This window comes from Pezoporus wallicus, unplaced genomic scaffold (assembly GCF_028554395.1).
Source record: "Pezoporus wallicus isolate ANWC-B61680 ecotype Strahan unplaced genomic scaffold, APGP_CSIRO_Pwel_v1 contig_8797, whole genome shotgun sequence".
Classification (NCBI taxonomy): domain Eukaryota; kingdom Metazoa; phylum Chordata; class Aves; order Psittaciformes; family Psittacidae; genus Pezoporus; species Pezoporus wallicus.
In genome coordinates, this window is record NW_026641918.1 from 738,151 (window position 1) to 765,241 (window position 27,091).

At 49.7% G+C, this 27,091-nt stretch overlaps 1 protein-coding gene across 3 annotated transcripts in view; it reads right to left on the reverse strand.

The window, feature by feature from the left end:
- Nucleotides 1-2,543: 2,543 nt before the first annotated feature.
- ETS1 (ETS proto-oncogene 1, transcription factor) overlaps nucleotides 2,544-27,091 on the reverse strand; it is a 67,338-nt gene continuing 42,790 nt past the window's right edge. For all 3 annotated transcript variants that reach the window (XM_057425975.1, XM_057425973.1, XM_057425976.1), the window contains 7 exons: nucleotides 21,417-21,536; nucleotides 20,706-20,906; nucleotides 17,834-17,911; nucleotides 16,705-16,953; nucleotides 13,113-13,373; nucleotides 3,649-3,767; nucleotides 2,544-3,034 (listed from right to left, as the gene is read on the reverse strand). In XM_057425975.1, coding sequence (XP_057281958.1) covers nucleotides 2,819-3,034; nucleotides 3,649-3,767; nucleotides 13,113-13,373; nucleotides 16,705-16,953; nucleotides 17,834-17,911; nucleotides 20,706-20,906; nucleotides 21,417-21,536 — 1,244 coding nt within the window. In that variant the 3' untranslated portion in view covers nucleotides 2,544-2,818. The remainder of the gene's footprint in view (nucleotides 3,035-3,648; nucleotides 3,768-13,112; nucleotides 13,374-16,704; nucleotides 16,954-17,833; nucleotides 17,912-20,705; nucleotides 20,907-21,416; nucleotides 21,537-27,091) is intronic.

A 27,091-nucleotide genomic window follows, 5' to 3' on the forward strand; every position in this document is an offset into this window, starting at 1 on the left:
CCCTGTTTTCTGCTTGGAAAAGGCACTTCAGCTGCAGCAGAGCAGCCAAGCAAGGCAGGAGACATGTCCTGGGATGCAGCACAGTGCCAAGGGCAGGAGACAGCCTCTTTCTAAGGGTCTTGGGGACTCTTTCAAAGCACTGGGAAGGGTAAGCTACGGGCACTGTGCAGCTGCATGCAGGACAGCAGCAGGACACCTACAAACCCCCATCTGATGGCTGAAAATCCATGCAGAGTGTCCTGTTGGGATGCCTTTGCTCTACTCCTCCCCTCCACACTTTCATGCTGCCACATCTGTCTGACTCCCTTTTCAGGTTTGCTCTGTAGCAGAGCTCTGCCCAGGGCCTCATCCATGATACTGATTTTCCTTCCTTCCTCCTCTCCAGCTTGACCAAGCTGCTTTCCCCCATCCTGCCTTCCAGAGACTGATTTCCCAGTTGGCATCATTTCTTTGCTCCTTTGGTGCATGCTTCTTTCACCTTCCCTTCATCCCCTTTTCCTTCCTTTCCATCTATCCAACCCTTTTCTTTCCCTATGCTCAGTGGGACAATGTACAGTCCCATCAGCTAACAGCATAACTAATAGCCTCCCTTACCTAAACCACCACTTTCTTCCATCTCCTTGGGCTGGAGCTCCTTTGTGGCCTACTCATTTCCCCTCCACCATCACCTTTTTTTATAAGCATGCAGCAGTTTTGGGGATGACTTGCCCCCAAATGGCCAACTGGGGATATAGAGGTACCTCTCTAAGCATCTCCTTGCGATTAAGCTCCTCATCCAACACTGCCCCTCTGTACAGAGGGTTTAGGTGCCTGTGTATTTTGTCTCTTTGCAGGCAGGGTCGTTTCCTGCCAAGCTGATGCATCAGCCTGTATCCGGCAGGCATATCCCAACGAGCATCTCTGGGAAGCCTTTCCCCACCTCGCCCCCAGCTTCCCTCTCACAGTGCCTCCATAATGAACACAACTCCCTAAAACACACAGACAGACAGACAACACATAAAGAAGGTACTTTTGGTTCAAACACTTAATACTGTCTTTCAAAAGAAAATGCCCAGTGGCTCTCAAGGGAGAAAGATCCCATTTGGCAGCCAGATCTGCATGGATCCAGCTCCAGGTTTGTATCTGGATAAGGAAAAGCTCACTGTCTGATCCTCTAACTCACACCTAGTGAGTTAATGACAGCGGTCAGCATCATCCCAGGAAGTGCTTGGTGCACTTCTCATCATTCACCCCAATGACACCGGTTCATGTTAATCACACCCTGCCAGGCGCTGCAGGATCAGGCTTCCAGAGAGCAGTAAAGAACCTATTTGCACTGACAATTTCCTTTCTGCATGTGCCAGGCTGGTTAAGACACAGAATCAAAGAACCCCAGACTCGTTTGGGTTGGAAAGAACCTTAAAGCTCATCTAGTTCCAACCCCCTGCCACAGGCAGGGACAATTTCCACTAGAGCAGCTTGCTCCAAGCCCTGTCCAACCTGGCCTTGAACACTGCCAGGGACGGGGCAGCCACAGCTTCTCTGGGCACCCTGTGTCAGTGTCACATACAGCAATAAAGATAAAAGCTGGTTGAAACAGGAAGGAAAACTTTGTTTTTCCAACTTTTTCCTGATTTTTATGCCTCAAATCAACTGATAAATTTTCCATTTACAACATCGAAAACAAGGGAATTTTTTTCCATTATACCCTCCAAAAAAGAAAGTGTTTTGAAAGCACCAAGGTGCTCCTTGAGCACAAAAAAAAACGATTTGGAAAACACAAAGAAGAAGTTTTCCCTGCTGATCTGGCTTGGTTTTGTGCCCAAAACGCAGCCATACAAAAAAGCCTCTTTGAAAAACAATCCCAAAAGTGGGAATTTCAACCAGCTTTATCAGCAAGTGGCAGAGCAAAGCGTGTGGGGCTGGAGGTGAGAGCAGCACATCCAGTATGCATCACTAGGAGCCAGTTTGGAGTTCATTTTCCTTCACATACGATGCAGAGATGCCGGGTCATAGCGCTCCACTCCTCCAGTGGGGTCTACATAAACTCCTATTTTCATCTTTAACCTTTTCCTCACTGTGATAAAACTCTCTGCTGGCATAACAGAAACAAACACACACAATATTGCAATACTGAGACCATCTTAGAGCTTAAGACTATTTAAAAAAGAAAAAAAAATACTGGCACAAAATTTAATAAAATAAAACTTTTAACAGATTTCTTAAAAAAAAAAAAAGTCTTGATCCCTCCTAGCAAAAATTCTGTCCTTTGTAGAAAAGCAGACGACCGACAGAAAGGTGATGGCCAAGAACGACGAAGAGTTCTTGGGGTTTTCCCATACTGCCCCTCCCCGAAGCAGGAATAGTCACCCACTTTGGTTTTCCCTCCCCACCCTCAAAGAGAGATCCAAATCCTTGGGAATACTATCGTTTCCTGAACTGCCTGCGTGCGAATAACACAAAATCCGAAGGGATCCATTTGATAATGTTTTTCCTAAACAGCAAGGGATGAGGAGGGGTTTGTTGGGGTTTTTTAAGTGAGCTACATTTTTCTGGCTTTCTTAAAACTCAGAATTTCCCCCCCCAAAAAAGCCTTTCTTGGAGCTTTCAGGGGAAGGAAAAAGCTCATCCTTCTACCAACTAAACACAGTTTGCCTCTTCCGCCTCCCTCTCTCCCAACATCCTCAAAGCATCAAATCTGAGTCGCTCTTTAAAAACAACAAAAACAAATTAACAAATGACCAAAAGAACAGCAAAAATAAGAAAAAGAACCAACAGAAAAAGTCCCATCGACTCTTCAAAATGACACGGGGTGACCCTCCACCCCGGCCGGCCACCTTCACTCATCGGCATCTGGCTTGACGTCCAGCATGGCGTGGAGCTCCTCGGGTGTGTAGCCCAGCAGGCTCTGCAGGTCGCAGACGAAGCGGTAGACGTAGCGTTTCCCAGCCGTCTTGTGGATGATGTTCTTGTCGTAGTAGTAGCGCAAGCCACGGCTCAGCTTCTCGTAGTTCATCTTGGGCTTGTTTTTCCTCTTGCCCCATCGCCTGGCCACCTGGGAGAGGGGAGAGGAGGGTCAAGGAGGGATGTGCATCGCAGGGAACGGACACGAGGGAAGAGAAAGGAGTTTCCTCATCTTTAAGATGGACACAGATGGGTCACAAGCATTAAGGTTTGGGGAAAGCAACCTCCATGCAATGGCAGAACACTGCACATGACTCTATGAGGATGTGCAGGTCATCCTGGGTCACAGAACCACAGAATGGTTTGGGTTGGAAGGGACCTTCAGAGACCATGTAGTCCAATCCTCCTTGAATGGCTCCAGGGATGGTACATCTACCACTTCTCTGGGCAAGCTGGTACAGTATTCACTCCCCAAAATCTGTGGCAAGTCTCCCTTCTCACCTGTACACATCCTTTTTGTCATTATACCTCTTCTCTGCCATGTTGCAGCTACTTCCCACTGACTTTGGGCACAAATTATGGCTTCCCAGGTATTAGTGCAGCCAGTTTTCAGCTGGGATCTAATTCATTGGTTTCCCCTACACATACCCAAGACCAGAACAATGTGACTGCCCAAATCTCAGCCCTGAAAGGAGGAGGGCAGGGTTATCCGCACCAATATTACAAAGGAATCTGGGCCATGCACTCTATTGCAGGGCACTCTACCTCGTCTGGGTCGGAAAGTTTGAATTCCCAGCCATCACCCGTCCAGCTGATGAAGGACTGACAGGACTTGTCAGTGAGCAGTTCCAGCAGGAACTGCCACAGTTGGATGGGTCCACTGCCTAGAAAGACAAGAGAAATACCAGAAATTAATGCCAGGAAAAGCACAGCTCCTTCTATCCAAGGGGTGGGGGGGGGGAAATATCACATCCAAACAGTACACACTGAAAAGAATAAAACCTTCTACTGTCATAAAGAAAATAATCAGTGACCACAGGGCAAGATGTGGTCTGAGATGACAGCTTGAGAGTTAAATCCTGCAGGTAAAAGAGCTTCCTATTTGCAGTAAGAGCTGAATATTCATGCACTGGAACGCTTCACTTCGAGTTACATAAATAGGATTACTTTTCTGGCATCCAAACAGCGAGCAGTCATTGTCTTGGCACAACAGCACCCCTGCTTTCTCCGTGCCAAAAAGCTGCTGGCCATCACATGAACTCCAGCAGACTCCTGCTTCCCGACCTTGACTCTTTGCTCGGTTGCTGCTCATCGAGATAAGGGGGAGGACACCCAGGTATGAAAATCATCTGGCCTCTTTCCAGGGCGTGTTGCTGCAGGAATGGGCTGCGCTGGTGCACAGAGCTCAGTGCAGGGAAGGCAGGGGTTGGCTGGCTCTCTGCATGGGTCTCACCAGCTCAGGACTGTTGCATCTCCCTATCATGGTCTTAGCAAAGTCCTAGTAAACCTCCCTGTGGCTGCTGGTCCCCCTAATCCACTCAAAGTGGCCCATAGCATCCCATACCACGTACGTTCAACCTTACAACAGCACAGTCCCCGGGGTGCTAATTTTGGCCAACAGCACTCTGACACATCTAATCTGCAGTACCTGGTGCCTGCGGCTTCGCAGCCTGGTTTGGGCTGGATGAATGGTGCACATGGAGTGATTTCGAAACCCTTATCCCTTCTTATGTCCCAATCAAAGGTAGAGGAGAAGCCCTCAAGCCAAATCTCTTTGATGAGCAACTTCCAAATGCAGCCGCACCCTAAATATTGTGCTTAGCTCTGGGCAACATGTTTCAGGAGAGACGTTGCCATGCTCTAAACGCAGCTTAAAATACATCACTAATAACAAGAATGACAATAATAATAATAATAAACAGAACCAGGCGTTAGAGGAAATGATTTATCACAAGAGGAATGGCACAGGCTGCATTAAGACAGCAGGCTGGGGTAAACCCGCCTGCTGACAGCAATGAGTACAGGCTTCAAGCAGGGAGGAGGAAGAATTATGTACTCAGACAAAGGGATGGAGAACAGCTTATTTCCAGGAATGACAATGAATGCTGTCGAGCTGTGGCTCCGGGATAACCCGCGGAGGGAAAAGAGGGCTGTTCCCCCTTTTCCACAAGGTTTAAAATGACTCAAAAGCAGAGGAGCTGGTAGGGAGGAGAAAATGAGAGAGCTGGCTCCGGGACAGGGAAATCACTGTGCCCTATCCAACCCTCCCCAAACTGTTTCCCTCCTGTTATTCCTAAGGAGCTGCTCCAGGGTTTTCTTGCCAAGCCTGGGGGTTATCACACAGCCAGGGGCTGGACAAGCAGGGAGCTCACACCATCTCTCTGCTTGTGAATGGGAAGATGACACTCAGCGGGGAAAGGCTCCAGCCCAGCGTTGTTCTGGGCAAGAGCTTGCCAAGACGTTGACTCCGTGACCACGCTCTCTGGTAGGGTTATCCACACCAAAACAGGGGAGGAAAGTCAGATGACGCCTTTGCCTCCCACCCGAAAGGGAAGAGTCAAAACCCTGGCCTGAAATGCCACCGCATCTTGAAACTCAGACCTATTTATAGCAGCACGCTTTAAACACAGAGAAAACACTGGGAAAAAAAAGGTTATTTCAGCAGCCTGGGGTCCTCCATGGGTAATCACAGGTGAATTGCCACGGAGCCTGCTTCTTCCAGCCAATCTGACTCTATAGCAATTCCCTACACAGAGAGCATCCAACACCGGAAGCAGGTTAACAGAGAAACAGTCCAAGGAGACACGATTTAAACAAGACCAGATTCATCACCTTGCACTGATTTCTCTCCTGCCCAACCAAATAAGGACTATTCATTGACTCATAAAATGGTTAGAGCTCGAAGCAACCTTAAATCTCATCCAGTTCCAATCCCCTGCCATAGGCAAGGACACCTTCCACTAGAGCAGGTTGCTCCAAGCCCCATCCAACCTGGCACTGAACACTGCCAGGGATGGAGCAGCCACTGCTTCTCTGGGCATCTAATTCCCCCAATAAGATGGATGAAAACCCACCACGCTGGCACCAGGTTCTGTCTGGCCCACTTTGTGGGATCCTTTCAAGGTACAAGTGTCATTAACCCAGCCAACATCTGGCATGGAGAGGTGTTGGGAAACCTGGGAGTTTCTTGCCCTCTCTCCAGCAAGCAAGGCAAGGCTCCTGCCTCTGCTCGGCTGGGTATTTTGGGATTCTGAAGGAAGCGGTGTCATCCCTGCAACAGGGATTCCCAAGCTCTATTCCGAGCTGCCTGTTGGACACCGTAAAACCCCAAATTCCTCTGTGTTGGACAAGCAATCATGTCAAGAATGTGTTTACTGCGGGGCTCGCAGGCATGTCTGAGCTCCTATAAACACATACCCCGCCGGAGGGGAAGGCAGCAGAGGGCCTGCAGATGTGCCACTGCTGCTGACTTGGAGCCGTCAGTGAGGCAAGCAATGCTGAGGTGCAGGAACCAAGCCCTGGCACATGCCCCAGCCTGCATGGCCAAAAACTGCTCTGAGGAGGCAGACCAGAGGGTAGGAAGGCAAAATGGTCAGGGAAGGGGTGCTGGAGGTCTGTGCATCATCTGATAGACCTGTACTGCTGTTATTAGTGCCTGGAGGGCTACCTTCAGAGATGAGAAGCTCACCAGGTACTGGTAGGACAAGGGGGAATGGCTTTAAACTAGAAAATGGTAAGATTTAAATTAGATATTCGGAAGAATCTTTTCACTATGATGGTGCTGCGTAAGTTGCCCAGAGAAGCCGTGGCTGCCCTATCCCTGCCAGTGTTCAAGGCCAGTTTGGATGGGGCTTGGAGCATGGATTTGAACTAGATAATCTTTAAGGTCTCTTCCAACTCAAACCATTCTATGAGCTGCTTCTGCAGCAAGGAGCAGGGAGTTATTCTTCCCAGTGCCTAACAGGATTTCAAGGTGACCTTCGGCTCACGCAGTGATGCCACCCCCCCATCTCGCATCCCCAAAGCTATCAGGGCAAGCATGAAGCTGCTGGGCTTGTCTCCACGCCCCAAACCTCCGCCCCTGCAGAGCCGGGAGCTTTGCCCATTTTCCATCCCTTCTGCTTCAACTCTTCCACTCATCCCTGCCTGGGGCTGGAAATCCCCACTGCGACGCCGGGACCGGATCACTTCATGGTGCAGGCACGCAGAGCCGCGCCGACTGCCCCAAGGCCAGCGGGTGTATCCCACCACGCAACGGGTTGCCTTGGTTATCTCCAAATACAGCCACTACTGAGCATTCCTGTAGCCTTTACTTTGGATGCAGCCCTAAGGACGAAGCAGGGGGACACACACCACCTGCTACGGTGCTAGTCCTCACAGAGGAAACCCAGACCTGGCTAGGGAATAGGGGCAGCTCTGCTCCACAAAAGACAAGGCAAGGGTTCAGACGGTGATGGGACATCCTCCCACCCCACTGAGACCTCAGGCACCCATGAAGGATGCTAAGAATAGTGCGCGCCAAGGCCACAATGGGGGCCCTGTCTGGCCTCGGTGGCACTGAACAGGGTCCTTCAGTGGGGAGTGTCACACCACAGGAATTCTCCCCACGTCAGGGGGAAAATATGCCTTGCAGCCGGATGACAGCCAGCTGCTACAGTGGGAACTGCTTGCTGAGCGCTGCCCCTTCAGCATTAGTCCTCCAATAGCACCCCTTGGGGTCCCCAGAGCAAAGGGTTTGGTGCCATGTCATCCCTGTGACATCCTCCCTCGGACCCCATCACCTTCTTACTCAGTGGCTCTGGAGGGGTTTGGAACAGCCACTGTCACTTGTGCAGTGATGGCGGTACCGGTTGGGCTGGGTCAGACCAGTATCTGTGCCTTATCGGTGAGGGCATGGCCCAAACCACGTCATCCCCACTCTCTCCTGAGACAAGTTTCACACACCCACCCCTCTCAACGGCCTCCGTTTTGTTTCCCTTGTTTCAAACAAGAAAAGAAGTGAAAAAAACCACCCCACTGACAAAAAAAAGCGGCGCACCTATCCTGTGCGCTCTGTGGTTTGTGGTTCCAACCCAACAAAACAACTGGGCATAGCAACCTCTCCAAAACAGCCTTCACCTCGCACACATGCCCGCCCTGCCTGAGCCCCCTTTGATGGCACCAAAGGTCCCTCGTTTCTCCCAATGCGTTGGGGAACAGCAGAGCTCATCCCCATCGATCCCTTGTTAGACCAAGTCCAACCACCTCCTCACCAGCTCTTGCCCAAGCTGGTGCATGCAGTCACACCACTGCAAAGTGCTGTCTTTGCATGGGTGGGAGGACAAAGGTGGAGCTCAGATAGAAGCATCTACAAAGAGCTGGCATGAAGAAAGCAGAGAAGGACCCAGAAAGCTCCTGTATATGGAGACATGTACTTTTGGCCATATTTACAGACAGGAGAGCACTCACAATGTGCGAGTTCTGCTCTCCTGATGCATCTCCTCTGTTTCAAGGAAGAACATGCTGGGATGCCAGGCTGGACACAGGGGCTTGCAGCAACCTGCTCCAGTGGAAGGTGTCCCTGTGGCAGGGGGGTGGAACTGGATGAGCTTTAAGGTCTCTTCAACACAAACCAAGCCGCTCTGGTGAGAGCTGAGCTGCTGTCACGCTTGGGCAGCGTAGTGTGGGGCTCATTTCACTGTCATTTGCACATGTCTGGCAGGTGGAGCAGGAGCCACTGAACCAGCCCCCGCCCTAGCACTACCCTTGAGCTCCCCACCTCGCTGCTGAGCCATGCAGGCTCTACACCAGAAGTAGAAATCAGGCAGGAGGTAGTATAGCTGGTCACACTTGAAGTCACCCTGCAAGGGCAGGTACAGGGTATAACCCCGAAGGAGCAAGCCAACAACATCCTCTGCATCACACAGGCGACAATGCTGTGCTGCTTGTTGGAACTAGATGACCCTAGGTCCTTTCCAAGCCTAATTACTCCGTGATTCTGTAATTCTGATGGCTGGGGCAGCTGACTGCATCTCCAAATTCCCTCAACCCAAGTTACAAGTGGCTATGTGGATCTCCATAAAGGCACAGTCTCCAGAAGCAGGCAGGAAGGATGCTGATGTTTCTAGGAAAGCTACTGCCCTCACTCTGGATGTCAAGGAACAGAGGGGGCTAGGAAGGCAGCTGCTGGTGGGTTTCTGGATGCCAATGACCACAGCACATCCAGGGAGCTTGCTGGTGGAAGCTTCAGGCCAGCAGCACAGGCAACAAGAAGAGGGGAAGCAGCACACAAGCTCTCTTGAAAGAGACCCACTTTCTTTGGCACAGACTTGACTTTCTTGCAAAACAGCAGCTGCGTGCTTTCACTTCTGTGTCACAGATAAGCATCGCTCAGAAACGGAGGCTTGTCAGAGGCTTCAGGCTCTGCACCACAGACAATTCAAGCAGGGCAGATGGGTTTTGCAGGCAAATTTGGGCCCCATCGACATGGCACTGCGAATGCTGATAGCAAGGATTAGGATGGGATCTGGTCTGGGCAAAACCGTTTGGCAGATAGGCGCTCAGGCAAGATAGCATCTGTGAGAGATGGCTACTCCCTGCACTACTGTCTGTCTTCTTCAAGGGCAGCATGATAACGAAGATAGCATCAATCTGTCCCCAAGAGAGATACCCAGGTCATGTGTGATACTAGCTGGGCAGGGGCTGTTAACTCTTTAGGTGCTGTAAGGACATCAGCAACTTCCTAACCAGGTCTGTAAGAAAGGGCAGCATCACAAATGCAAAACCAGCCTTGCAGATGAGAGGTCAAGGTTTGGTGAGCACTCACTTCACCTTTCTCATCCCTCTTTCCTCCATCTGCTTCTCAGACATGAGCGGAATCACTCTGCTCTGCCTGTTCAGCTAAATGGAGCAGTAGCTCGGCACATCACAGCTCTGGTATTGTGGCAATGCAGACAGCACTGTGGGATGGAAAGCCTCAGCCTGCAGAGACGATGCTGAGGTCCTACATACCACAAAGCAAATACACACTATGGCTATAAACCCACGCAGGTGCTTTGTGGCACTCAAGAAATAGTATCATAGAACCACAAAATGCTTTGGGTTGGAAGGGACCTTAAAGCTCATTCAGTTCAAAGCCCCTGCCGTGGGTAGGGACACCTTCCAGTAGACCAGGTCCTACCTGGCCACCCACCAACACCAAACACTGCACTGCTGCATGAATAAGGAAGCTTAAACTGAGCTTAGCTAAGCCAATGTGAGGTTTAGCACATCTGCCTGCATGGAAGATGCATCCTGACACGCTGCTTGCCAAAATACAATGATGCATTCTACCTGCATTTCCTAGGTCATGTCAAGAGAAGTAAGATCTGGCTTAATGTAAGGCTCAAGCTGGCCAAGCTTTGGAAGAGCCAACTCCAAAACCAGAGGTGCCCAGCGCTGGCCCTCCCTGCAGCTATGGAAACTAAAGTTCACCAACTCCTGAGCAATTACATTCTCCTTCAGAAAAAAAAACAAAAAGATAAGAAAATTGCATCAACCTCTCTCTGAGCAACCATGGCAACTTGTTAAATTAGGTCAAGATGTGGGGGCAGATAAGGCAGCTTTGAAAAGCTGCACTCAAGCTGGGTGAAGAACACATCAAACGCAAATGGAGCTTCCGCCAAAATGCACCTTCTCACCAAAGCATGTGCCTCCTGGGCCAGATACCATCAGATATCTGTGATAAAGCACTGTGCCACCTCCCTGGGCCACCAGCAAAACAGCCCCTTGGTAACAAAGCCTGAACAATATCATCACGTTCTTAAAGTCAACCTGGAGATGAAGGATGTGATCTCCCAGGCTTCATTCTTCCAACCCTAAAGGTGCGCACCATGGCATGTGTGTTGGGTGCTCCACTGGCTGGTGATGTGCTGGGCATGGTGGCATCATCTGAGAAACAGAAAGCAAGGTCCTGGTTGCTTTGGGACCCCCGGCTGGTAATCCCCTACTCTGCTCATTTGGAAGCTCCACCTCTTCACCAGAGCTGCAGAGCCCAGACTGAAGTTCCTCTGCTCTAGCTGCTAGACAGCACTTCCCCCTCTGAGTAAATTAGATGTAAAGCAAAGCAAATAAGGAAGGACCTAGGAGTTCTGCTTGAGCGTCCCTTGCTCAGCTGGCCCAAGACAGATGTCCAGCACTTCTCAGTGGCCAGGATGGATTCTTTACACTGATTTTTGCAGACACACACCAGTTTTGAGTTCTGAGGGTGCCCAGTTCTCCTACAGTTTGTAATGCAATGTGTTCTCACTTGTTCTCCCTGGGACCTGCTTTCCTATCAACCTGGCTTCGCTTTGCACCCACACTGGGCTCCCTCCGCACAGAAAACAGGAGATGCTGACAGCTCAGTAGGCTTTAGAAAGGGACAGAGAACACTGCCTGCAAAGATCATTTCTCCAAAGCTTGTTCCCAATGGCAAACACAGACCGAGGAGGTTTGAAGACTGAATTACTGCTTCGCAGCACTCCAGCCCAAGGATTTCCAAGTAAGCACTGCTTTTGGAAACCTCAGGTTTTCCTCTCTCCATTTAAAGTTTCTCAAGTGAAGCAACACAGAAGTAAAAAATCAGGCACTCCCCATTACAGATCACACCAAAATGCCTGTGTCCAGGGATTATCTTCCTGGCTCAAAACGGGGTTTGAAATAAGGCAAGGGAAAATGTTACGCAGTGCAAAGCATTTGGAAGTGTGCTCTGGCACTGCATTAACCCAAGTCTCCTCTTCCTGGCGGCACCATTCCAAGGACACTCTTTGGGGTGCTAAGACTCCCTAGCAAAACACAGCATCCAGCCACCGCCTTCAGCTCCCCTCTATGGAGGTGGCTCTTTTCCATGAGCTACAAACAGGGAGGGAAACATCCAGCTTGGAAAATAGAGCTCTTAAGTTTTGTCAGGTGCCTCCGTGCCTCAGTTTCCCCGGCTGTTAAAGTGCAACAGTGCTCCTAAACAGGCACTGACTACCCAGAACACTTCTATGGGGTGCAGTGATAGGTGTCATTAGGAGAAAACAGCAAGAAAACTTCCTCACTGGTCTCATTTCTTAGGAATATCAACTGGCATGGCATGGCGGCGGATGGTGTCCGAGGGCATGGCCCAGCCCACAACCATTCAGGAACAGCAGAGCACATTTGTATTTTACATTGACTTGGTCGAAACAGGCTCATTGAGCAGGCAGAGCTCAGAGCTTTCTTTCTAACTAAAGCTATAGCAACAAACCACTTCCTTTTTTACACATAGCTCCTAAAATTATCTCTCCACCTCTCCTCCCCTCCGCATCTCTGCCCACCTTACAGAAAACTACGTATCAGCCCCAAGATGAGCCTGTGTGTAGGAGGAGATTTCAGGGACAGTCGCACCTCAGGATCTGCTCTGAACCTGCTGATGATCTTTATCTGCACAAACTATTTCCACCAGCTGCTACCAGCTGGGGCAGGAGAGATCAGTATGTAGGAGGGAAAAGGGGAACTGGCAGGAGGCCGTCCTGCGGATCTTACTTATAGCACAGGGTAAAGACAAGGCACAGAAGGACTGGAAAGGATTATCTCAGTTGGAGCTGGAAGCCCCATCCCAACAGGTTTCTCTTCATGGAGATGCCAGATTGCTGGAGGGCTGTCATATAAAAAGGCAGAGTTTCCATGGCCTATCACCTCATCTCTCTCAGGGCAAGGAATGGAAAAATCTTTGGGTCTGCTTTGGCACCATCACATCCCTGCCTCGCACCAAGGTAAAGAGCAAACCCAAGTGCTTCCTCCATGCAAAAAAAGGGAGAAGACCATTTCACACTGCACACAGCGATGCTGGAATGCAGCGCTCCTGCTCGATATGGGAAACAACAAGCAAGTAGCCAGCATGTTGCACAGAAGTGTCAGATGGGGAAATGAGGGCTCTCTACTACCTTGTGTTCTCAGCAATACAAAACAGACACCACTTCCAAGCAAACCCAAGCAGGAGGCATCCAGGTGTAAATGAAAACACAAGGCATCATATGCCCTGCACTTACAGCCAGGTCCTCCATCCTCTATGAGGTCTGGAATGCCCATGCTTGGAGAGCTGCGTGCTCTCAGGTGTGCCAACATACATGTGGCTGACCACAGAGACATCCCGGAACTCAATTACGGACAACCCAGAGACCCTGGAGGCTCTGCCCTCCACCGATGGAGAGGTCCTACCCAAGATGCTCACCAGAGAGGCTGTTTCAAGAGGAGAGTGACCCTACCTGTGTAGCCAGCAAGGGCAGCAGCAGGAATGACAGGCTTGTCCTTGTTCATATCGGCCCGATCTCGAACATAGTCCTTGAAGGTGCCCTTGGGCTTGTGGTTGGACAGGGTGGCGGGGTAGTCCTCTGAGTCGAAGCTGTCGTAGGAAGGGACACGCTGCAGGCTCTGGAAGGAGGACTGGCTGCTCCAGGACTGCGTCAGGCGGTCGCAGCTGTCGTAGCTCTCTATGCTCTCGAAGGAATCCTGGCCACCGAGTTTACCTGGTGAGAAGGAAGAGAGTGTGAGATGCGCCTGGCCAGCACAGGGATGCTCTGGCTTGCTATAGCCAGAAGGATATTTCGCCTGCTTGCTGCACAAGAAAAGCAGCAACCAGGCAATGATACTGGAATGGTTTGGGTTGGAAGGGACCCTGAAGCTCATCCAGTTCCAACCCCCTGCCATAAGCAGAGACACCTTCCCCTAGAGCAGCTTGCTCCAAGCCCCTGTGTCCAACCTGGCCTTGAACACTGCCAGGGATGGGGCAGCCACAGCTTCTCTGGGCACCCTGTGCCAGCGCCTCACAGGGAAGAACTCCTGCATAATATCTAATCTAAATCTATCATTTTTCAGTTTAAAGCTATTGCTCTGAATGCTCTGTGGGGAACAGCCCCAACTACGCTTCATCTCCAAAGAAACTCAAAGTACAGCCTGAAACGGGGATACCTGTATTATCTTGTAATTCAGAGCTGGCCTATCTGAGGCCCAAGCAGCAGAGCAAAGCAGAGAGACTCTGTGAAAAAACCCAAACTCCTGACTTATCAACCCAAGACCAATGCCTGGGGATAAGTGGAAATCACCCTCTGTTTCAGAAAGGCAACAGCAGAGAAATAACCCACTTCAGCCAGATATTCAAGGCTCAGTTCAAGTGCCTAATTATGGGCACCCCAGGACCTGCTGAAAGCTCTGGGTCTCCAGTAAGTCCCGTCTGCCAGCACTGGACACCCAGCTTCTTTACTTTTGATGCTTCCTACAAAGCTCTACAGCAGCCTTTTATTGCTGTATGTTACGACCAGCTTCCACCCCCCCAAATCCCCAAACAGCAGCAGATTTGATGGAGGAGGAGAGCAAAAGGCTGAGAGCTCAAACAGTTCTTTCCCCAGTGCTGGTAAGGTGAGCACAGCTGGGCTGTATCAAGGCTATTCTCTGGGATATTTTTAGTACAGACCAGAACACGAGAGGCCAGATCCTCAGCAGTGCTATGCTGCTTTACACCCACTAGAGACAGCGTAAGTTTACCCTCTGTACTTAAAACAGAGAGCTAAAATAGGCTCCAAAGAACAAACTGAAATTGTTCTCTCTGATCTCCCGTACGCTGCTGATTGCTCAACATCTTTACTGACAAACTCAGAGCGTAACAGGATCATTCAAGTTCAGTTATTTCCCAAACCGGGCTAAAAACAGCTGCTGGGATTGTGCAAGAACTCCTGGAGAAATTTCCATTGGCAAAGCCACCCGCAGCCTGAGCCCACAGAGTGAATCCCAGCGGAATGGGAACGTGGAAGGATGTTGGCATGCTCCCCCAAATACTTGTGCTGTAGTTTGAAGAGCACTTGCTCTGGAAAGACTCAACTACCGAAGGCTCCGCACTGATTGCTGGCCTGGGACCACGTGAAGTTGGGATTCATTGGCTTAATCCTGCTGGTAATTCTTTGAAAATGCACCTAATTTGACTTAGATGGAAACACAGAAGGAACTCGTGGGTTTGGCAGCTACACCTTCCAAGCAGACACCCTCACTGATAAGGCAGAGGGGAACAACTCCCGTGGGACCCCAAAAGTAACTCCTGAAGCCCACAATAAAAGGCAACCCTCTGGAAAACCTTCACCTTGAACATCAAACTGATGAAGAGCTTGATTTGGTGGCAGACTAACCTTAACCTTTTAACACAGTGGAAGGTAAAGATGCAGGTAAATATGAATTAACTGGACTCCGCTTTATATTAAGGATTTATGCCACCCAAAGGCCCTTCCACGTGGCTGAAAGGCAGGTTAGTGTAAGCATAGCCACAGCCTGTTGCATTTCTTCAGTCACTATCAGTATGTTAAAGTGTTTGTTAATGCCAGGGGCCCTTGGTCCCCAGTGTTAAGGGCTCTTTCTCTCCTGCCCTGGAGCCTTTTTAGGCTTGCCAGTGAGACCAGCCTGAAGGTACCATTGCAAAAGCATGCCCGAACAATTGCATTTTGATGAGAAACATTATGAAATCACCTATGTTAAAGAAAAGGTCAAGAAAAGGGAAAGACACTGATGAAAGAGAGCCAGAAAAACAAGCCCAGAAAGAGGAGCTTACCTAAAATTATAACACTACTGCCCTTGTATTGTCCAAGTCACCTCTCTTACATTAACACTGAGCCAGCAGCAGAAGCAGAGGTAATAATACAAACAATAACTTTCCTGTCATTAGCTCTCCCAGCTTGGGAGAAGAATGAGGAACTTAAAACGAGCTCCACTAAGCACACATATGCAGTGCAGACCTGCACAGGGGCTCCAGCTTGCACAGGGAGTCAAAACATCCTCATCTCTCAGAGCTGGATGAATGGGTTTAAATGTTCAACATCAAACCTGGCTCACAGCAACACGTTACTATAATGAATGTGAGGCATGGGGACACCTGGATTCTATTCAGGACATGATGGCAAGCAGGTCACATCTCTTCCCTGTGCCTCAGGTTCCCTACCTGGAATCGGGAGATAATGATATCCCTTTGTAAGCGACTTTGAGCTCTATGGATTAAACTTTGCCTTTGAATATAAACCATGAACCAGATCCTTAGCCTTGTGTTAATGACAAAGTAGTTGGGCATCTGGGCCCCACGTGTACAGAATTTAATAACATTAATTGAAAAGGTATTTGGGCTCAGACCCTCAGAAGTGTTCAGGTGTTTAAATCCCATCATCTCAAACAGGAATCATGTACCTATAACTCTCTGGAGGTGTAGGGCTGTAGCACAAGGATTCAGGGGGTCCCTTCAGCTCTGTTGCAGATTCAACCCATGACATCTGCATCTCCTAACAAAGCACAGGGCTTGGGTTCATCAGAACAGATTATTAGTTCAAGCAAGCAGCCGTCAAAATCAATGGAGATCATGGATAAAGACTTTGGATCATCAAATGTAAAACCCTTCAAGGTCTGACAAGAACTTATGGAAGAATCTGTGGGGTTTTTGCCTGGTCTCCTAGGAAATGTGATTTATACCAGCACACAGCAGCCTGTCCTCCCTAATAACCTTAAAGCCTTTTTCGGCTTCACTTGAGTTTGACATCAAAGTACAGAGCCAGAAACGCCACATTTCTGCAGATGTTGTAAAAACAGGCAGCAGAGTAGAGAAAAGGAAGAACTCCTTCATGTCTTCCCTGCAGAGAAAGGCAAGGAGGGCTCGACGCCATCTGGGAGTTCACTTGTAAGACATATATGGGAAATGGCTTTGTTACTGCCACTGCATGGCTCCCTTGGTGCCCCAAAGCACTATTTCTGGCAGGAGGGAAAGCAGCACTTAGGTTGATATAGGTAGAGTAGCAAGGACCCAAGTAAACCCTGGGAGATACCCAACTTTACCTCGACTGGCACGTCCCATGCACATGTTATCTGGCGTAACCACTTCTTGCTTGATTGTGAAGTAGTCTGTCTGCAGGGAATCCGTCTGCACTGGGTCACGCAGGATGACCGAGGGATAGTCGTTCTCGTACTTGAGGGACAGGAGCTCTTCCGAGCTGATGGGATGGAGGGTCTGGTAGGACTCTGTGATGAAGCTGGGCTCGGAGAACTCAGAGGGAGGCACACACTGTGCATGCTCAATGCCATAGCCTGTTGGCAGAATAGGGGTGTTAGAAAGCAACCCAAACAGCTCAGGGAAACCAGAACGTTGCTTGCTCCCCCTCAGCACAGTGAGATTTGAGAACTGGAGTGCAAGAGGAGACTGCCTTTGGGTACAAAATACCTGGCACAACTGGGCACTAATACTGAGGAAGGTTTCTAAAAGCTACAGACAGAGACTGTCTTACCAATAAGCAAGTTAAAGAATAAGACACCCTTAACCAGCATCAATGTGCATTACGACAAACTCCTCTTGGGCAAGCTGCTAGTGGGGAAAAGCTGGAAAAATCAAAGAGTGTAGCCTCAGCAAAGGAGACAAAAGGCAAAGAAGTCTCACTGACGACTGCAATATATGAGTCACTTCCAGAGTCACCTCTTCTCTCAGGCCAAAGCCTGGAATCCCTATTTAAGGGATACGGGGTTTTCTGGCTGGTTCATGAAATACAGATTTCAAATCCCTTAAGGAACATCTCCAAAACAATAGCAATGGGAAGTGCAGGAGTCCGAATTGATGATTCAGCCCTTTCCTTGCTAGGCTCCCACCTTGCAATCCAGAAGGAAGCCTTATTCTCCCCCATTCCTGCCCTTTTTTAGTAAGTTTTTTAAAAATCCCCGTTTTTCTGGAATGCTGAGGTCACTTTTCAGTGCTTGCAAAGTCAGACTGTGTCATCTCACTGCAGGCACCAATGTACTACAGATGGCTGGTGAATAAACCAAGAACACCATTAGGAAAGACAAGGTCACGCACTTCGCATGCTCTGCCACGACAGAGCAACACGGTGCAGTCCTCACATGATGGGGTCAGATCTCCAATAGGTGACACTTTCATGGCTAGAAAAGCACCAGAATGATACTGACAATTGTGACTTACTAATTAAGTAGTCTGAAGTATAGCGGGACTCTGGGTATGTTGTGTTCACTCCGTTTGCTGGGTACGGTTTTACCTCTTCTGCAAAGAGGAAAGGAAGGAAATGTCACATGTCCGTAGGCACATCGTGCTGCGCAAGGCTTGCTGTAACAGACAGAGCTCTGAACTTCCTAAAATGCTTCTTTCTGGGTTATGCTGGAATGTCCAAAGGAACAGAAACGAGTTAGGAGCTGAAATGCCGCCCAGACAAGTGCATGATGCATTTGGGGTCCTCTGAGAATTCTTGCTGCAGGAAGGCCTGGATTTAAACCAAACCAAACAGCAACAACTTTCTCAACCAGAGGCTCCAGGTAGTTCTGAAATACTAGTTGCATCATTTCCTTGCTTGCTCTAATTTCTGGTGTCTTTCATTCTCTTGAGGATTGCTTATCGCACATTAGGAGCACAAGAAGTATCTCCACCATACAAGGACTGCTGTTGAAGAAACCCCTGTTTCTAGAACAGCAGCATGCAAGTGAGTGGGTAATGCAAAATCAGCTCCTATGGCCCACAATACTAATTCCAGGCCTACTCATCACCTTTTACCTTGCACCTGAAGCAGGCAGATGCCATGCTCAGAAAAAGCTTTGCCACACCGTCCATCATCCAACTCCTGATACAGACCTCGCTGTGTATATATGGGCAGCACATAGAATGTTGCCTTCCTATAGGCATAAATCACTGTGAAAGAGCAGGTAGCACATCAAAGCACAGATTCCCCACTTTCCATGCCTTTTCCTGAGCACTCTGGTTGTCCTGGGAAAGCAAATTCAGCGCCAAGCCCATGTAAAAGCCACACTGCTGCTCCCCTGACCAGTTTTTCCATTAGCACCTTACTCGTTCCAGCACGGTATGTGGGCTGAGATACCGGCTTGGGAGACTTTCTTCCCATTGCAGAGGGTAACCAAAATAAAACACACACACACAGAGACCACTCCGGGTTGTTTATTCCTGCTGAGGCTGAAGAGAAGCGAACCGAAGATAACGCACGTTCGCTTGCAAGGAGCCTAATTTTGTCCCTCTCTCCTGGGGATTGCAGGGCGGAAAATATTCCCTAACAAAAGGAGGGTTTGTGCAAACAGAGACCTAATGAGAAATGCTCTTCTCCACTCCCCACAGTGTCTGCCAAGGGGCAGGGTGGGTGACCACAGAGAAAGAGAGTAACCTTCTGCTATGCTTACAGTCAAGTGGAGGGCACTGCTGACTGCTGGTAACTGAAGAGGTTATTTTAGGAAGAAATTTGGGAAAAATAGGCCTGCAAATACCCAAATCCATGCAAGGAAAAGTCACCCCATCTGCTGCCTTTTTTAAACCCTGTGGTACATGAGTCACTCTCAGAAAGCGCTCACAAGGGAGGCGTGTTAGCAAGGTCACAGCCTGTCCCAGCACAACCTGATGCTACAGGTAAAGCCAAGCATTCTGGGGTTAACCACCAGTCCCAACATCAACACCCCCAAGTGATGATGGTGGGTGGCTGGGGAAGATGGAATAGTCGGGGTTAACAAGCTGGACCCTGACTCCATGGTTAAGCCCGGGGAAACCTTAATCTCTTCACGCTTTGTGGACCTGCTTGAGTGAATCCAGAGGAGGTCACAAAGATGCTTTGAGGGCTGAAGCACCTCTGCTATGGAGATAGGGAACAAGATGCCTACTTTAATATGAAACTACAGCTCCAAGCTCATCTCCATGCCCTGGGAATCTGCGGGAAGGAGCTGCAAACCCAGCTCTGATACCTCCATTACCTTCTCCACTGGTACAAATGAGGAAGGGTTGTGGGAAGGCAGAGCTGCACTCCAAGCAATGGCTCATAGCAAGGAGAAATTGGATTGACCACAACATTTTGCTTTGTTTAGTTAAGCTGCTTGCTGTTGATAGAAGCACTTAATGAAAAATAGGCAAAATGAGAAGAAGAGAACAGATATATGGAGTCAGAGAGCAGAATAACAGCCTGTCGTACACAGGGCCTGGAAAGAACCGTGTTTACTTTCTGCAAACCACAGGTAGCAGTAAAATTAGTACTCAGCAATTAACATCCATTTGTCAATGGTTTCCTGGAAGGCATAACTTTGCTCCCCCTCCCCTTCCTGACAAGCACACAGGGTTGGTCTGACGGTGCAAGGGATATTCCAGGAAAGCAAATAGCTCTGGCACAGAAAGGAGCCCTGATTTGCTGCTGCCCCTGCTCATGGCTCGCGGTTAAAGGTGTTAAGCTCTTCTCCTGCTCTTTAGAAGCCATCCCAGGCTGAGTGCTGCTCAGTGTGAAAATCAACACCCAAAATCCATGTGTGATGTGCGTCCCCCCTCAAATCACTGAAAATTAATGCCCTTGATGCTGTCACGCAGGGACTGGCAGAGGTGGCTTTTCCTGTGGGGAAAACACCATCTGGGACATGAAACAAAGCAAAGCAGCTTCCAATCGCAGCTGGGAAATGAGGGTGGGATTTTGGTGGCATTGTTGTACCCAGCACTACCGGAGGAAGCAGTAAAACTCACAACAGGAGCTGAACAAGCCGAGGAAGAATGCTTTGGAAAATCCCACCGTTGTTTCCAGGCAGGCAGAGTGCCCCTGCCCGCTGCGGACTCCTGCCAAGCACCCAGCACTAACACTCTTCCTCTTTCAAGCAATGCCAGGACTTGCATTGCCTGCTACCGGTTGGGATGCCCACGTGAAATCCTACTGGGAAGCTGGGCTTTGAAAGCTGCTTTGACTGGGATCAAAGCCCAAGGTGAACACCTCACTGAGGAGTCAGACTGCGAGCCAAGGTCTTTGGAAAGGCCCAAAATCGGGCTAGCCAGGACGGCGCGAGTCATTCAGCCTGGGGACTCCAGGGCTCACCTTTCTGCAGGATCTCCAGATGTTCCCAAAGGATGTCTCCCACAAAGTCAGGCGCTAGCTCCAGGAAGCATTCCTTGCCCAGGGCACAGAGGGCAGCTCCGTTCATGCAGAACTTCTGGAAATCCACTCCCTTCAGGCTGAACTCGTTCACTGCCCACATCACCCAGTCCCGCACGTGCGTCTCCGTCCACTGCTGGGGATCTACAACAAGGAGCGGGTAGAAGAGATGCGTTAGTGAGCAACCACAAGCCATTTCCACAGGAGAACAGGATACAGATGGTGCTACTGCTGCAGTGCACAGCCTCGTCCTAGAGATTGGCAGCGCATTGGCATAAGGGTAAAATGTGGTGGGGGAACATCATTCCCACGGTTTGGATCAGCCCTATTGCAGATATTATTTCATACAAGGAAGGAGTTTGGATTTGTTTGGGACTTTTAAAAATCCCACCGGTTCTCTGACCCCTTCTCCCACCCACTTCTCCCATTTCGCTCCATTCCTGCCTGTCATCAGGCTCTATTAAAAGGGTTCCTGCTGCTTCTCCATAGAGATGCCTTGCAAATGGAAGTCTTTGGAGCTGCCTCCAAAGCAGCAGGATCCCAAAGGTGCAGATATTAACAGGACAGGCAGGCACAATTGGTCACATAGGTGTAGTCTGCAAGTGGCAGGAGGACACAATCTCTGTGGCTGCTCACTGGGAAACCATGTCTTACCTTTGGGGATTCCCAGCCGCTGCTGCTCTTTGGCAAAGCCACTGAAGGTGGCTTTCAAGGCCTGAGACATCATTTCTTTGCTGCTGGGAGTTAATAAAGGCACATCCGCACATTCCATATCTGAAAGAGGCAGGAGAGAAAATCAGCCATAAGGACACGGGACTGGGAAAGATGAGAGGAGTCGTGCTGACCACTGAACTGCTAGAATAACAAAGAAATCCTCTTTTCTTCTGGAATTTTCACACCCAAATCGCTCTAATCCAACACATAAACTCTGCAAGTCCCATGAGCAGGCTTCTGAAACACAAGAAGGAGAACCTTGAGCTTGTAATAAGCTTGCACTGAAGCTGGGTGACACAATGTGCATGGTCTCCCTGTAATCCAACCATGAATGCGCTACTGGAAATTTGGCAGTGACAAAGACCTTCTCAGACATCATCCTACAGGGCTTCATCATCTAAGGTAGTATCTAGAGCCTGGGAGATAGCTGAGCACTTCCAGACACCAGGGAAGGTAGAGTCCTAGACCAGTGTGAAGGAGGAAGCAGGAAGAAAAGCATCTCTGAACTACCGCTCCACGTCTGGGCATCCCACTCCAAAGGAAAGCAAAAGGAAAACACTCATTTTAAAGCAGCCCTGGAAAAAGTAAGCTGACAGCAGGCCGGGGCAGGACAGAGAGCCGGCAGAAAACCCATTCGAGAAGGGAGGGAAAACAAAGAGCTGGAAAATCCCACATTAGCAAGAGTTACATCATGCACAGCCCATGGTACAGAGCAATGCGTTTCGGGGTGAGTCACTGAACAACGCTGAGCCACCCCCATGGGAGAGCATGGAGCCAAGAGCCGGGCCTTGGAGTACGTCCTGATGAGAAGCAAAGCTCTTCCTTTCTTTTCTTTTCCCTTCTTCCAATTCATGTGGAAGGAAGGGGGTGTTTGTAGCCAAAGAGTTTCACATAAGCAACCATCTGAAGGAAAACCCTCCCCCATCTGAATCACCAGGCTGGATGGGGCTTGGAGCAACCTGCTCCAGTGGAAGGTGTCCCTCCCCATGGCAGGGGGTTGGAACTGGATGAGCTTTAAGGTCCCTGCCAACCCAAACCAGTCTGGGATTCTGGGATTCCCAGTCTGGGCTTCCTGCTCCACTGAGGTCCCCCCCAGCCACACTCACAGACATCATTTGAAGTCCAAACAATACCATCAGCTGGATGCACCAAATGCAATTCCACTGCTAAGCCAAACAGAGCAACTTTTTTGTCTCCATCTTTGCACTTTCCACCTATCATCCCCAAGTAAAAGACAGGCAAAATTCCCCCCCTCTGTTTGCAGCTCCCTCTAAAGTTAGTTACCAAGGCACAGAAGGAATTGCACTAGTACCAGAATTCCCAACACCAACCCTCTCGGGACCTGATTCCTCCCCCTAACCTCACCGCATAAATCAAGGACTGCCTGCCGCAGTGGAAGTATCAGGACCTTCGAAAGCAAATAATGCACTGAAAGGCTATTTGGCAAATTACACTTCATTATTTACTGGATTTGGCTGGAGAGGGCATGGAAAACCGAGCAGCCACCCTCGCTATCTCTGTTCTCCATCTGCCGTGCCGAGATAACACTGGGAGAAAGTGGTTCAGTGCCCCTTTCCCTTCATCCTCATGTTACATTTTAATGCTTTGCTTTGCTGTGCTCTGTGGTTCCAGGGACCACCCAGGAATCTGCTCCCCTCCACTGGCTGGTTAAACAGCCGTTCCCTGCTCCCGGGTGCTATGGGAAGATGAGTCAAAGCTGGGTTTAAAGAACATTTCTAACCCCAATTTGAACACTGAATCACTCGCAAAAACCTATATGGAGGTGGTCTCCTTATACAAGCAGCAGGGCAAGGTGAGGTTTACTTATGACACAAGTAAATACCTCTCATGGCCCCCCCCATCCTCTCCAGCAGGACTGAGGTTGGGTTTGTACATACCCGGTGAATCAATTTTTCAGTAGCGGGGGATAAGGTTTCGGTTTGGTAAGGTGAACGCTGAGCTCTGCACAAACACCATGTCAAAACAGGGAAGACTTAAAAGCAATTCCCAGAGAGAGGTCACCAGAGAAGCAAACAGTCTGTTTTCAAGTTGAAAATGCAGAGTGCCACAAGAGGGTTTCTATTTAGACACCGAAATAAATCAGAATGTCCATTTCAAGGCTGCTTCTCCAAATAACGTTGTACTCGGCTTTTGAAACATCATCTCCTCTTTTTCCTGTTAGATCACAGCTACCAGTTACCATTTCTTCAGAAGACAAAACAGCCCCAAAGTCCCAAGCCTGCAAATGCCTGCAGAAGCCTTATTTGAGTCAGCAGCGTCCCATGTAGACAGAAAAGCTCCTATGGGTCAAATAAAATGTGTGTGTAAAGCCCTCCATGACTGTTTGTGGACCTGGAAGAGATGACAGGGATGGAGTTTTTAACCTGAATTCTGCCTCTGCTGGTTTTGAGACTTTACTTAATTTACTTAAGTATTTACTGGATTTACTTCAGTATCATCTTCTTTGTGAATCCCTGCGGGGCCAGGGAGCACAATGGGCTTTACCTGGCTCTGCTTGATGCAGCTTTGCTGGGTACAGGGGAGTTACTGCCTGGGGAGGAGAATTAAGCCCTGGTGATGTCCTCCAGCACCCACAGACAAGCCCTTTAGCCTTCGGTTTGGGATGCTTAAAGGTCAGAGTGAAGCAGCCTTTCTGTAACAAAAGCCACCAGGCTCAGGTCCCCGGTTTCAGCTTTCACCACCATCTGAAACCTGTTTCCAAGATTTTAATCAAATCTTGCGCAAATAAAGTCTCCTTTTGTGTCCCTCCTGCTGTCCATAACCACACACGCGCTCGCAGGCGTGCACACACGTGGGTGCAGGAGAAATACACCTGGGGAAGCAGGAGCCAGCATCAACCCATCTGTTACACCCAAGCTCAGTTTAGAAATGTCAGGGGTTTAACCCACAAAGCAAGCACAGCAGTGGGGCTGTCCCTGCCTGTGGCAGGGGACTGGAATTGGATGAGCTTTAAGGCCCCTTCCAACCCAAACCATTCTGTGATTTGCCTTGCACGGGGGGAAGGCAGAGAGGGACATCTACTTATCTTAGCTGCAACTAAGATCCCAGAGGCTTCTCAAAACCAGACCCAGTTTTTCCACCAGCTCCTCAATATCCCTGGGGACAAGACTTCAGAAAGACAAGAGGTTAACAACAACCCTGACCCTACCAAGAGCCAGCACTGCATCCCTATGTGGGTTTCATGCCCAAACCCCACCACTCGACTCCTGCTAGGTGTTGCACCAAGAGACGTGGAGCCTGAGAGAAAACCAGCCAGCGAATGGACAAGGAGGTCAAGATCACCAAGTTCATCTCCCAGCCACATTCCCGCTCTGCTCTCGCCAGGCTCCACATGTATAAACTTTTTCCATGCATCTGAGCTTTTTTAAGGAGCATGATTTACAAACTTCAGGGATTTTGACCTTAAAACGCAAGCAGCCCCACTGCACGCCAAAGCATTAGCATCTGATTGCATAAGCAAAACAAATGGCAGCAAAGGGAACAAAAACCCAAGATGCTCCAAGCAGGAGGATGGGAGCAAAGTCATTTTTCACCCGAGTTTCCACTCGGGGTCAATGCTTCTTTAAAGCTCCACTCTGCCACTCACTTTCTTTCCCAGTCAGTGTGCCCTTGTCTGGTCCCTGCTCTTTTACTCAGGAGCCTGCATTTAAATGGGTGTACCTGACCCAGTGGCCTCCTCCTGCCCTTGTTCTGATGGATGGACAGCAAGGCCAGGAACCCAGCACTGTCCCAGGTAAGATCCTGCTCCCTGCACAGCATCCTTATTCTGCCCTTCCCAGGCCTCAGACTAAGCCTGCAGTACTCTGGTATCATGAGGATTTCTGGTCTTTTGGTGGCTTGGAAGAGGCATGAGGACATGTTTGGGAGAAGATGCGCGTCGGTTTCAAACCAGATCATTTGCAGAGAGTCAAGAAAAGTCTTCTCTATGAGACTATGATCCAAGGGTGGCAGGAATTCGGCCCTTTTTCCCTCAAAAGACCTCAATCCCTATGCCCTGAGCTACCCAAGATCCTCCTTAAGCCCCAGTGCTGCTCCACATTGAGGTGCCCACTATCTAGGATCTCCTCCCATTGCTGGATGCCTGAGATGGAGCAGGGGAGTTTCTAAGAGGCTTTGCAACCCTCTTCACATGTGCCCACTGCAAGCCCATGACCCCCAAGCCCCCCAAGCCTCTCCATCCCCAGTTTATGACAAGCTCAAAGCTGCCCGAGTTCATCCCCCTGCTGCTCCAATTCCCCTCCATCCCATCCTTCCCGAGGCGTAAACCCATGTCAGAGCTAGCGATGGGGGAAGCCGAAACACACACGAGCATTCCCAACAGCAGGGTTCAGCAGCCGAGAAACCTTTCTCAGGATAAGAGGAGGCTGTGGAGAGGGGGGCCGGGAGCTGAGACCCTTCCCACGCTCCCCGAGGCGGCAGCCTGGGCACCATGGAAGCATCATCTCCCCATCTCAGGTTTCCACCACCGCTTTTCCCAGGTGCCCCCCGCTCCGGAGCAGGGACACCCGGGCAAAGAACCCCGGGCTGAGCCCCCTGTTATTTAGGCAGGATTAGGCTAAAACTTTCAATGCACTTTTGAACTGTTTTCACAAGCGTTGCCTCTCACTCCCACGCAGGAAGCGGGAGAGGAGCCGGCCTGTTCCAATTAGGGCTCCTCGGACTGAGGGGCAGTGAAATCAAGGGGGGGGGGGGAAAGGGAAAATAGGGCAGAAAACCTGAATAAAAGGGAACAGAGGGAAGCAAGGATGGATGGGGAGAAGGGGTGAGCACAGGGAGAGGTGTTTGCTGGGGATGTGGGGATGAGATGGGACCGGGCAACAAGGCGGCGAGATTTGGTTCCCCTTCCTGCAGCAACTCACCAGAGACCAGCCCTGCAAGGAACAGCACAAAAGGCACAGGCATTTGCTGTTTTAATTTAAAATAAATATATTTCTTTTTGAAAGAAAAAGAAAAATAGTTCTTCTTTTTTTTCTCCTTCAAGCAGTGAAAAATAAATACTGTGAGATGAAAGCTGGGCTTCAAGAGAAAAACAAGAGAGGAAACCGAAAGCCCACACTGCTTAGCCTGCAGAAAGCACAACAAAGCCGGCTTTCTTCGGGCATTCAGCAGCTTTCTTATGGAGATGTGGTGTGTCATAGGGGTGAGCTCTTCCCCTAAATAAAGGGCTTGAAAACTGTCTTCCCTAAAAGCACTTCTTCCAAGTTTGGGCTCTCAGCACTCAGAGCATCACAGACAGAGAGGAAAGGGAAAGGTGGGGATGAGATGTCAGGATGCTCCACTGGGGTAAATGGCTTCACCCCTCTATAAAAGGGAGAAACCCTCACTTGGGTGCACGCTTGCTAGAAGAGACACCGAGATGCCTGCAGAACTGGGCATAGAGCAGGTGAGGGAGGGTTCGGTTTTGCTCTGGGTATCCTGCAGCTGGGGAGGAACCAAGCAGCATCACCAGCAAGTGAATCCCAGACTGGTCTGGGTCGGAAGGGACCTCAAAGCTCATCCAGTTCCAACCCCTGCCACGGGCAGGGACACCTTCCACTGGAGCAGCTTCCTCCAAGCCCCTGTGTCCAACCTGGCCTTGAACACTGCCAGGGATG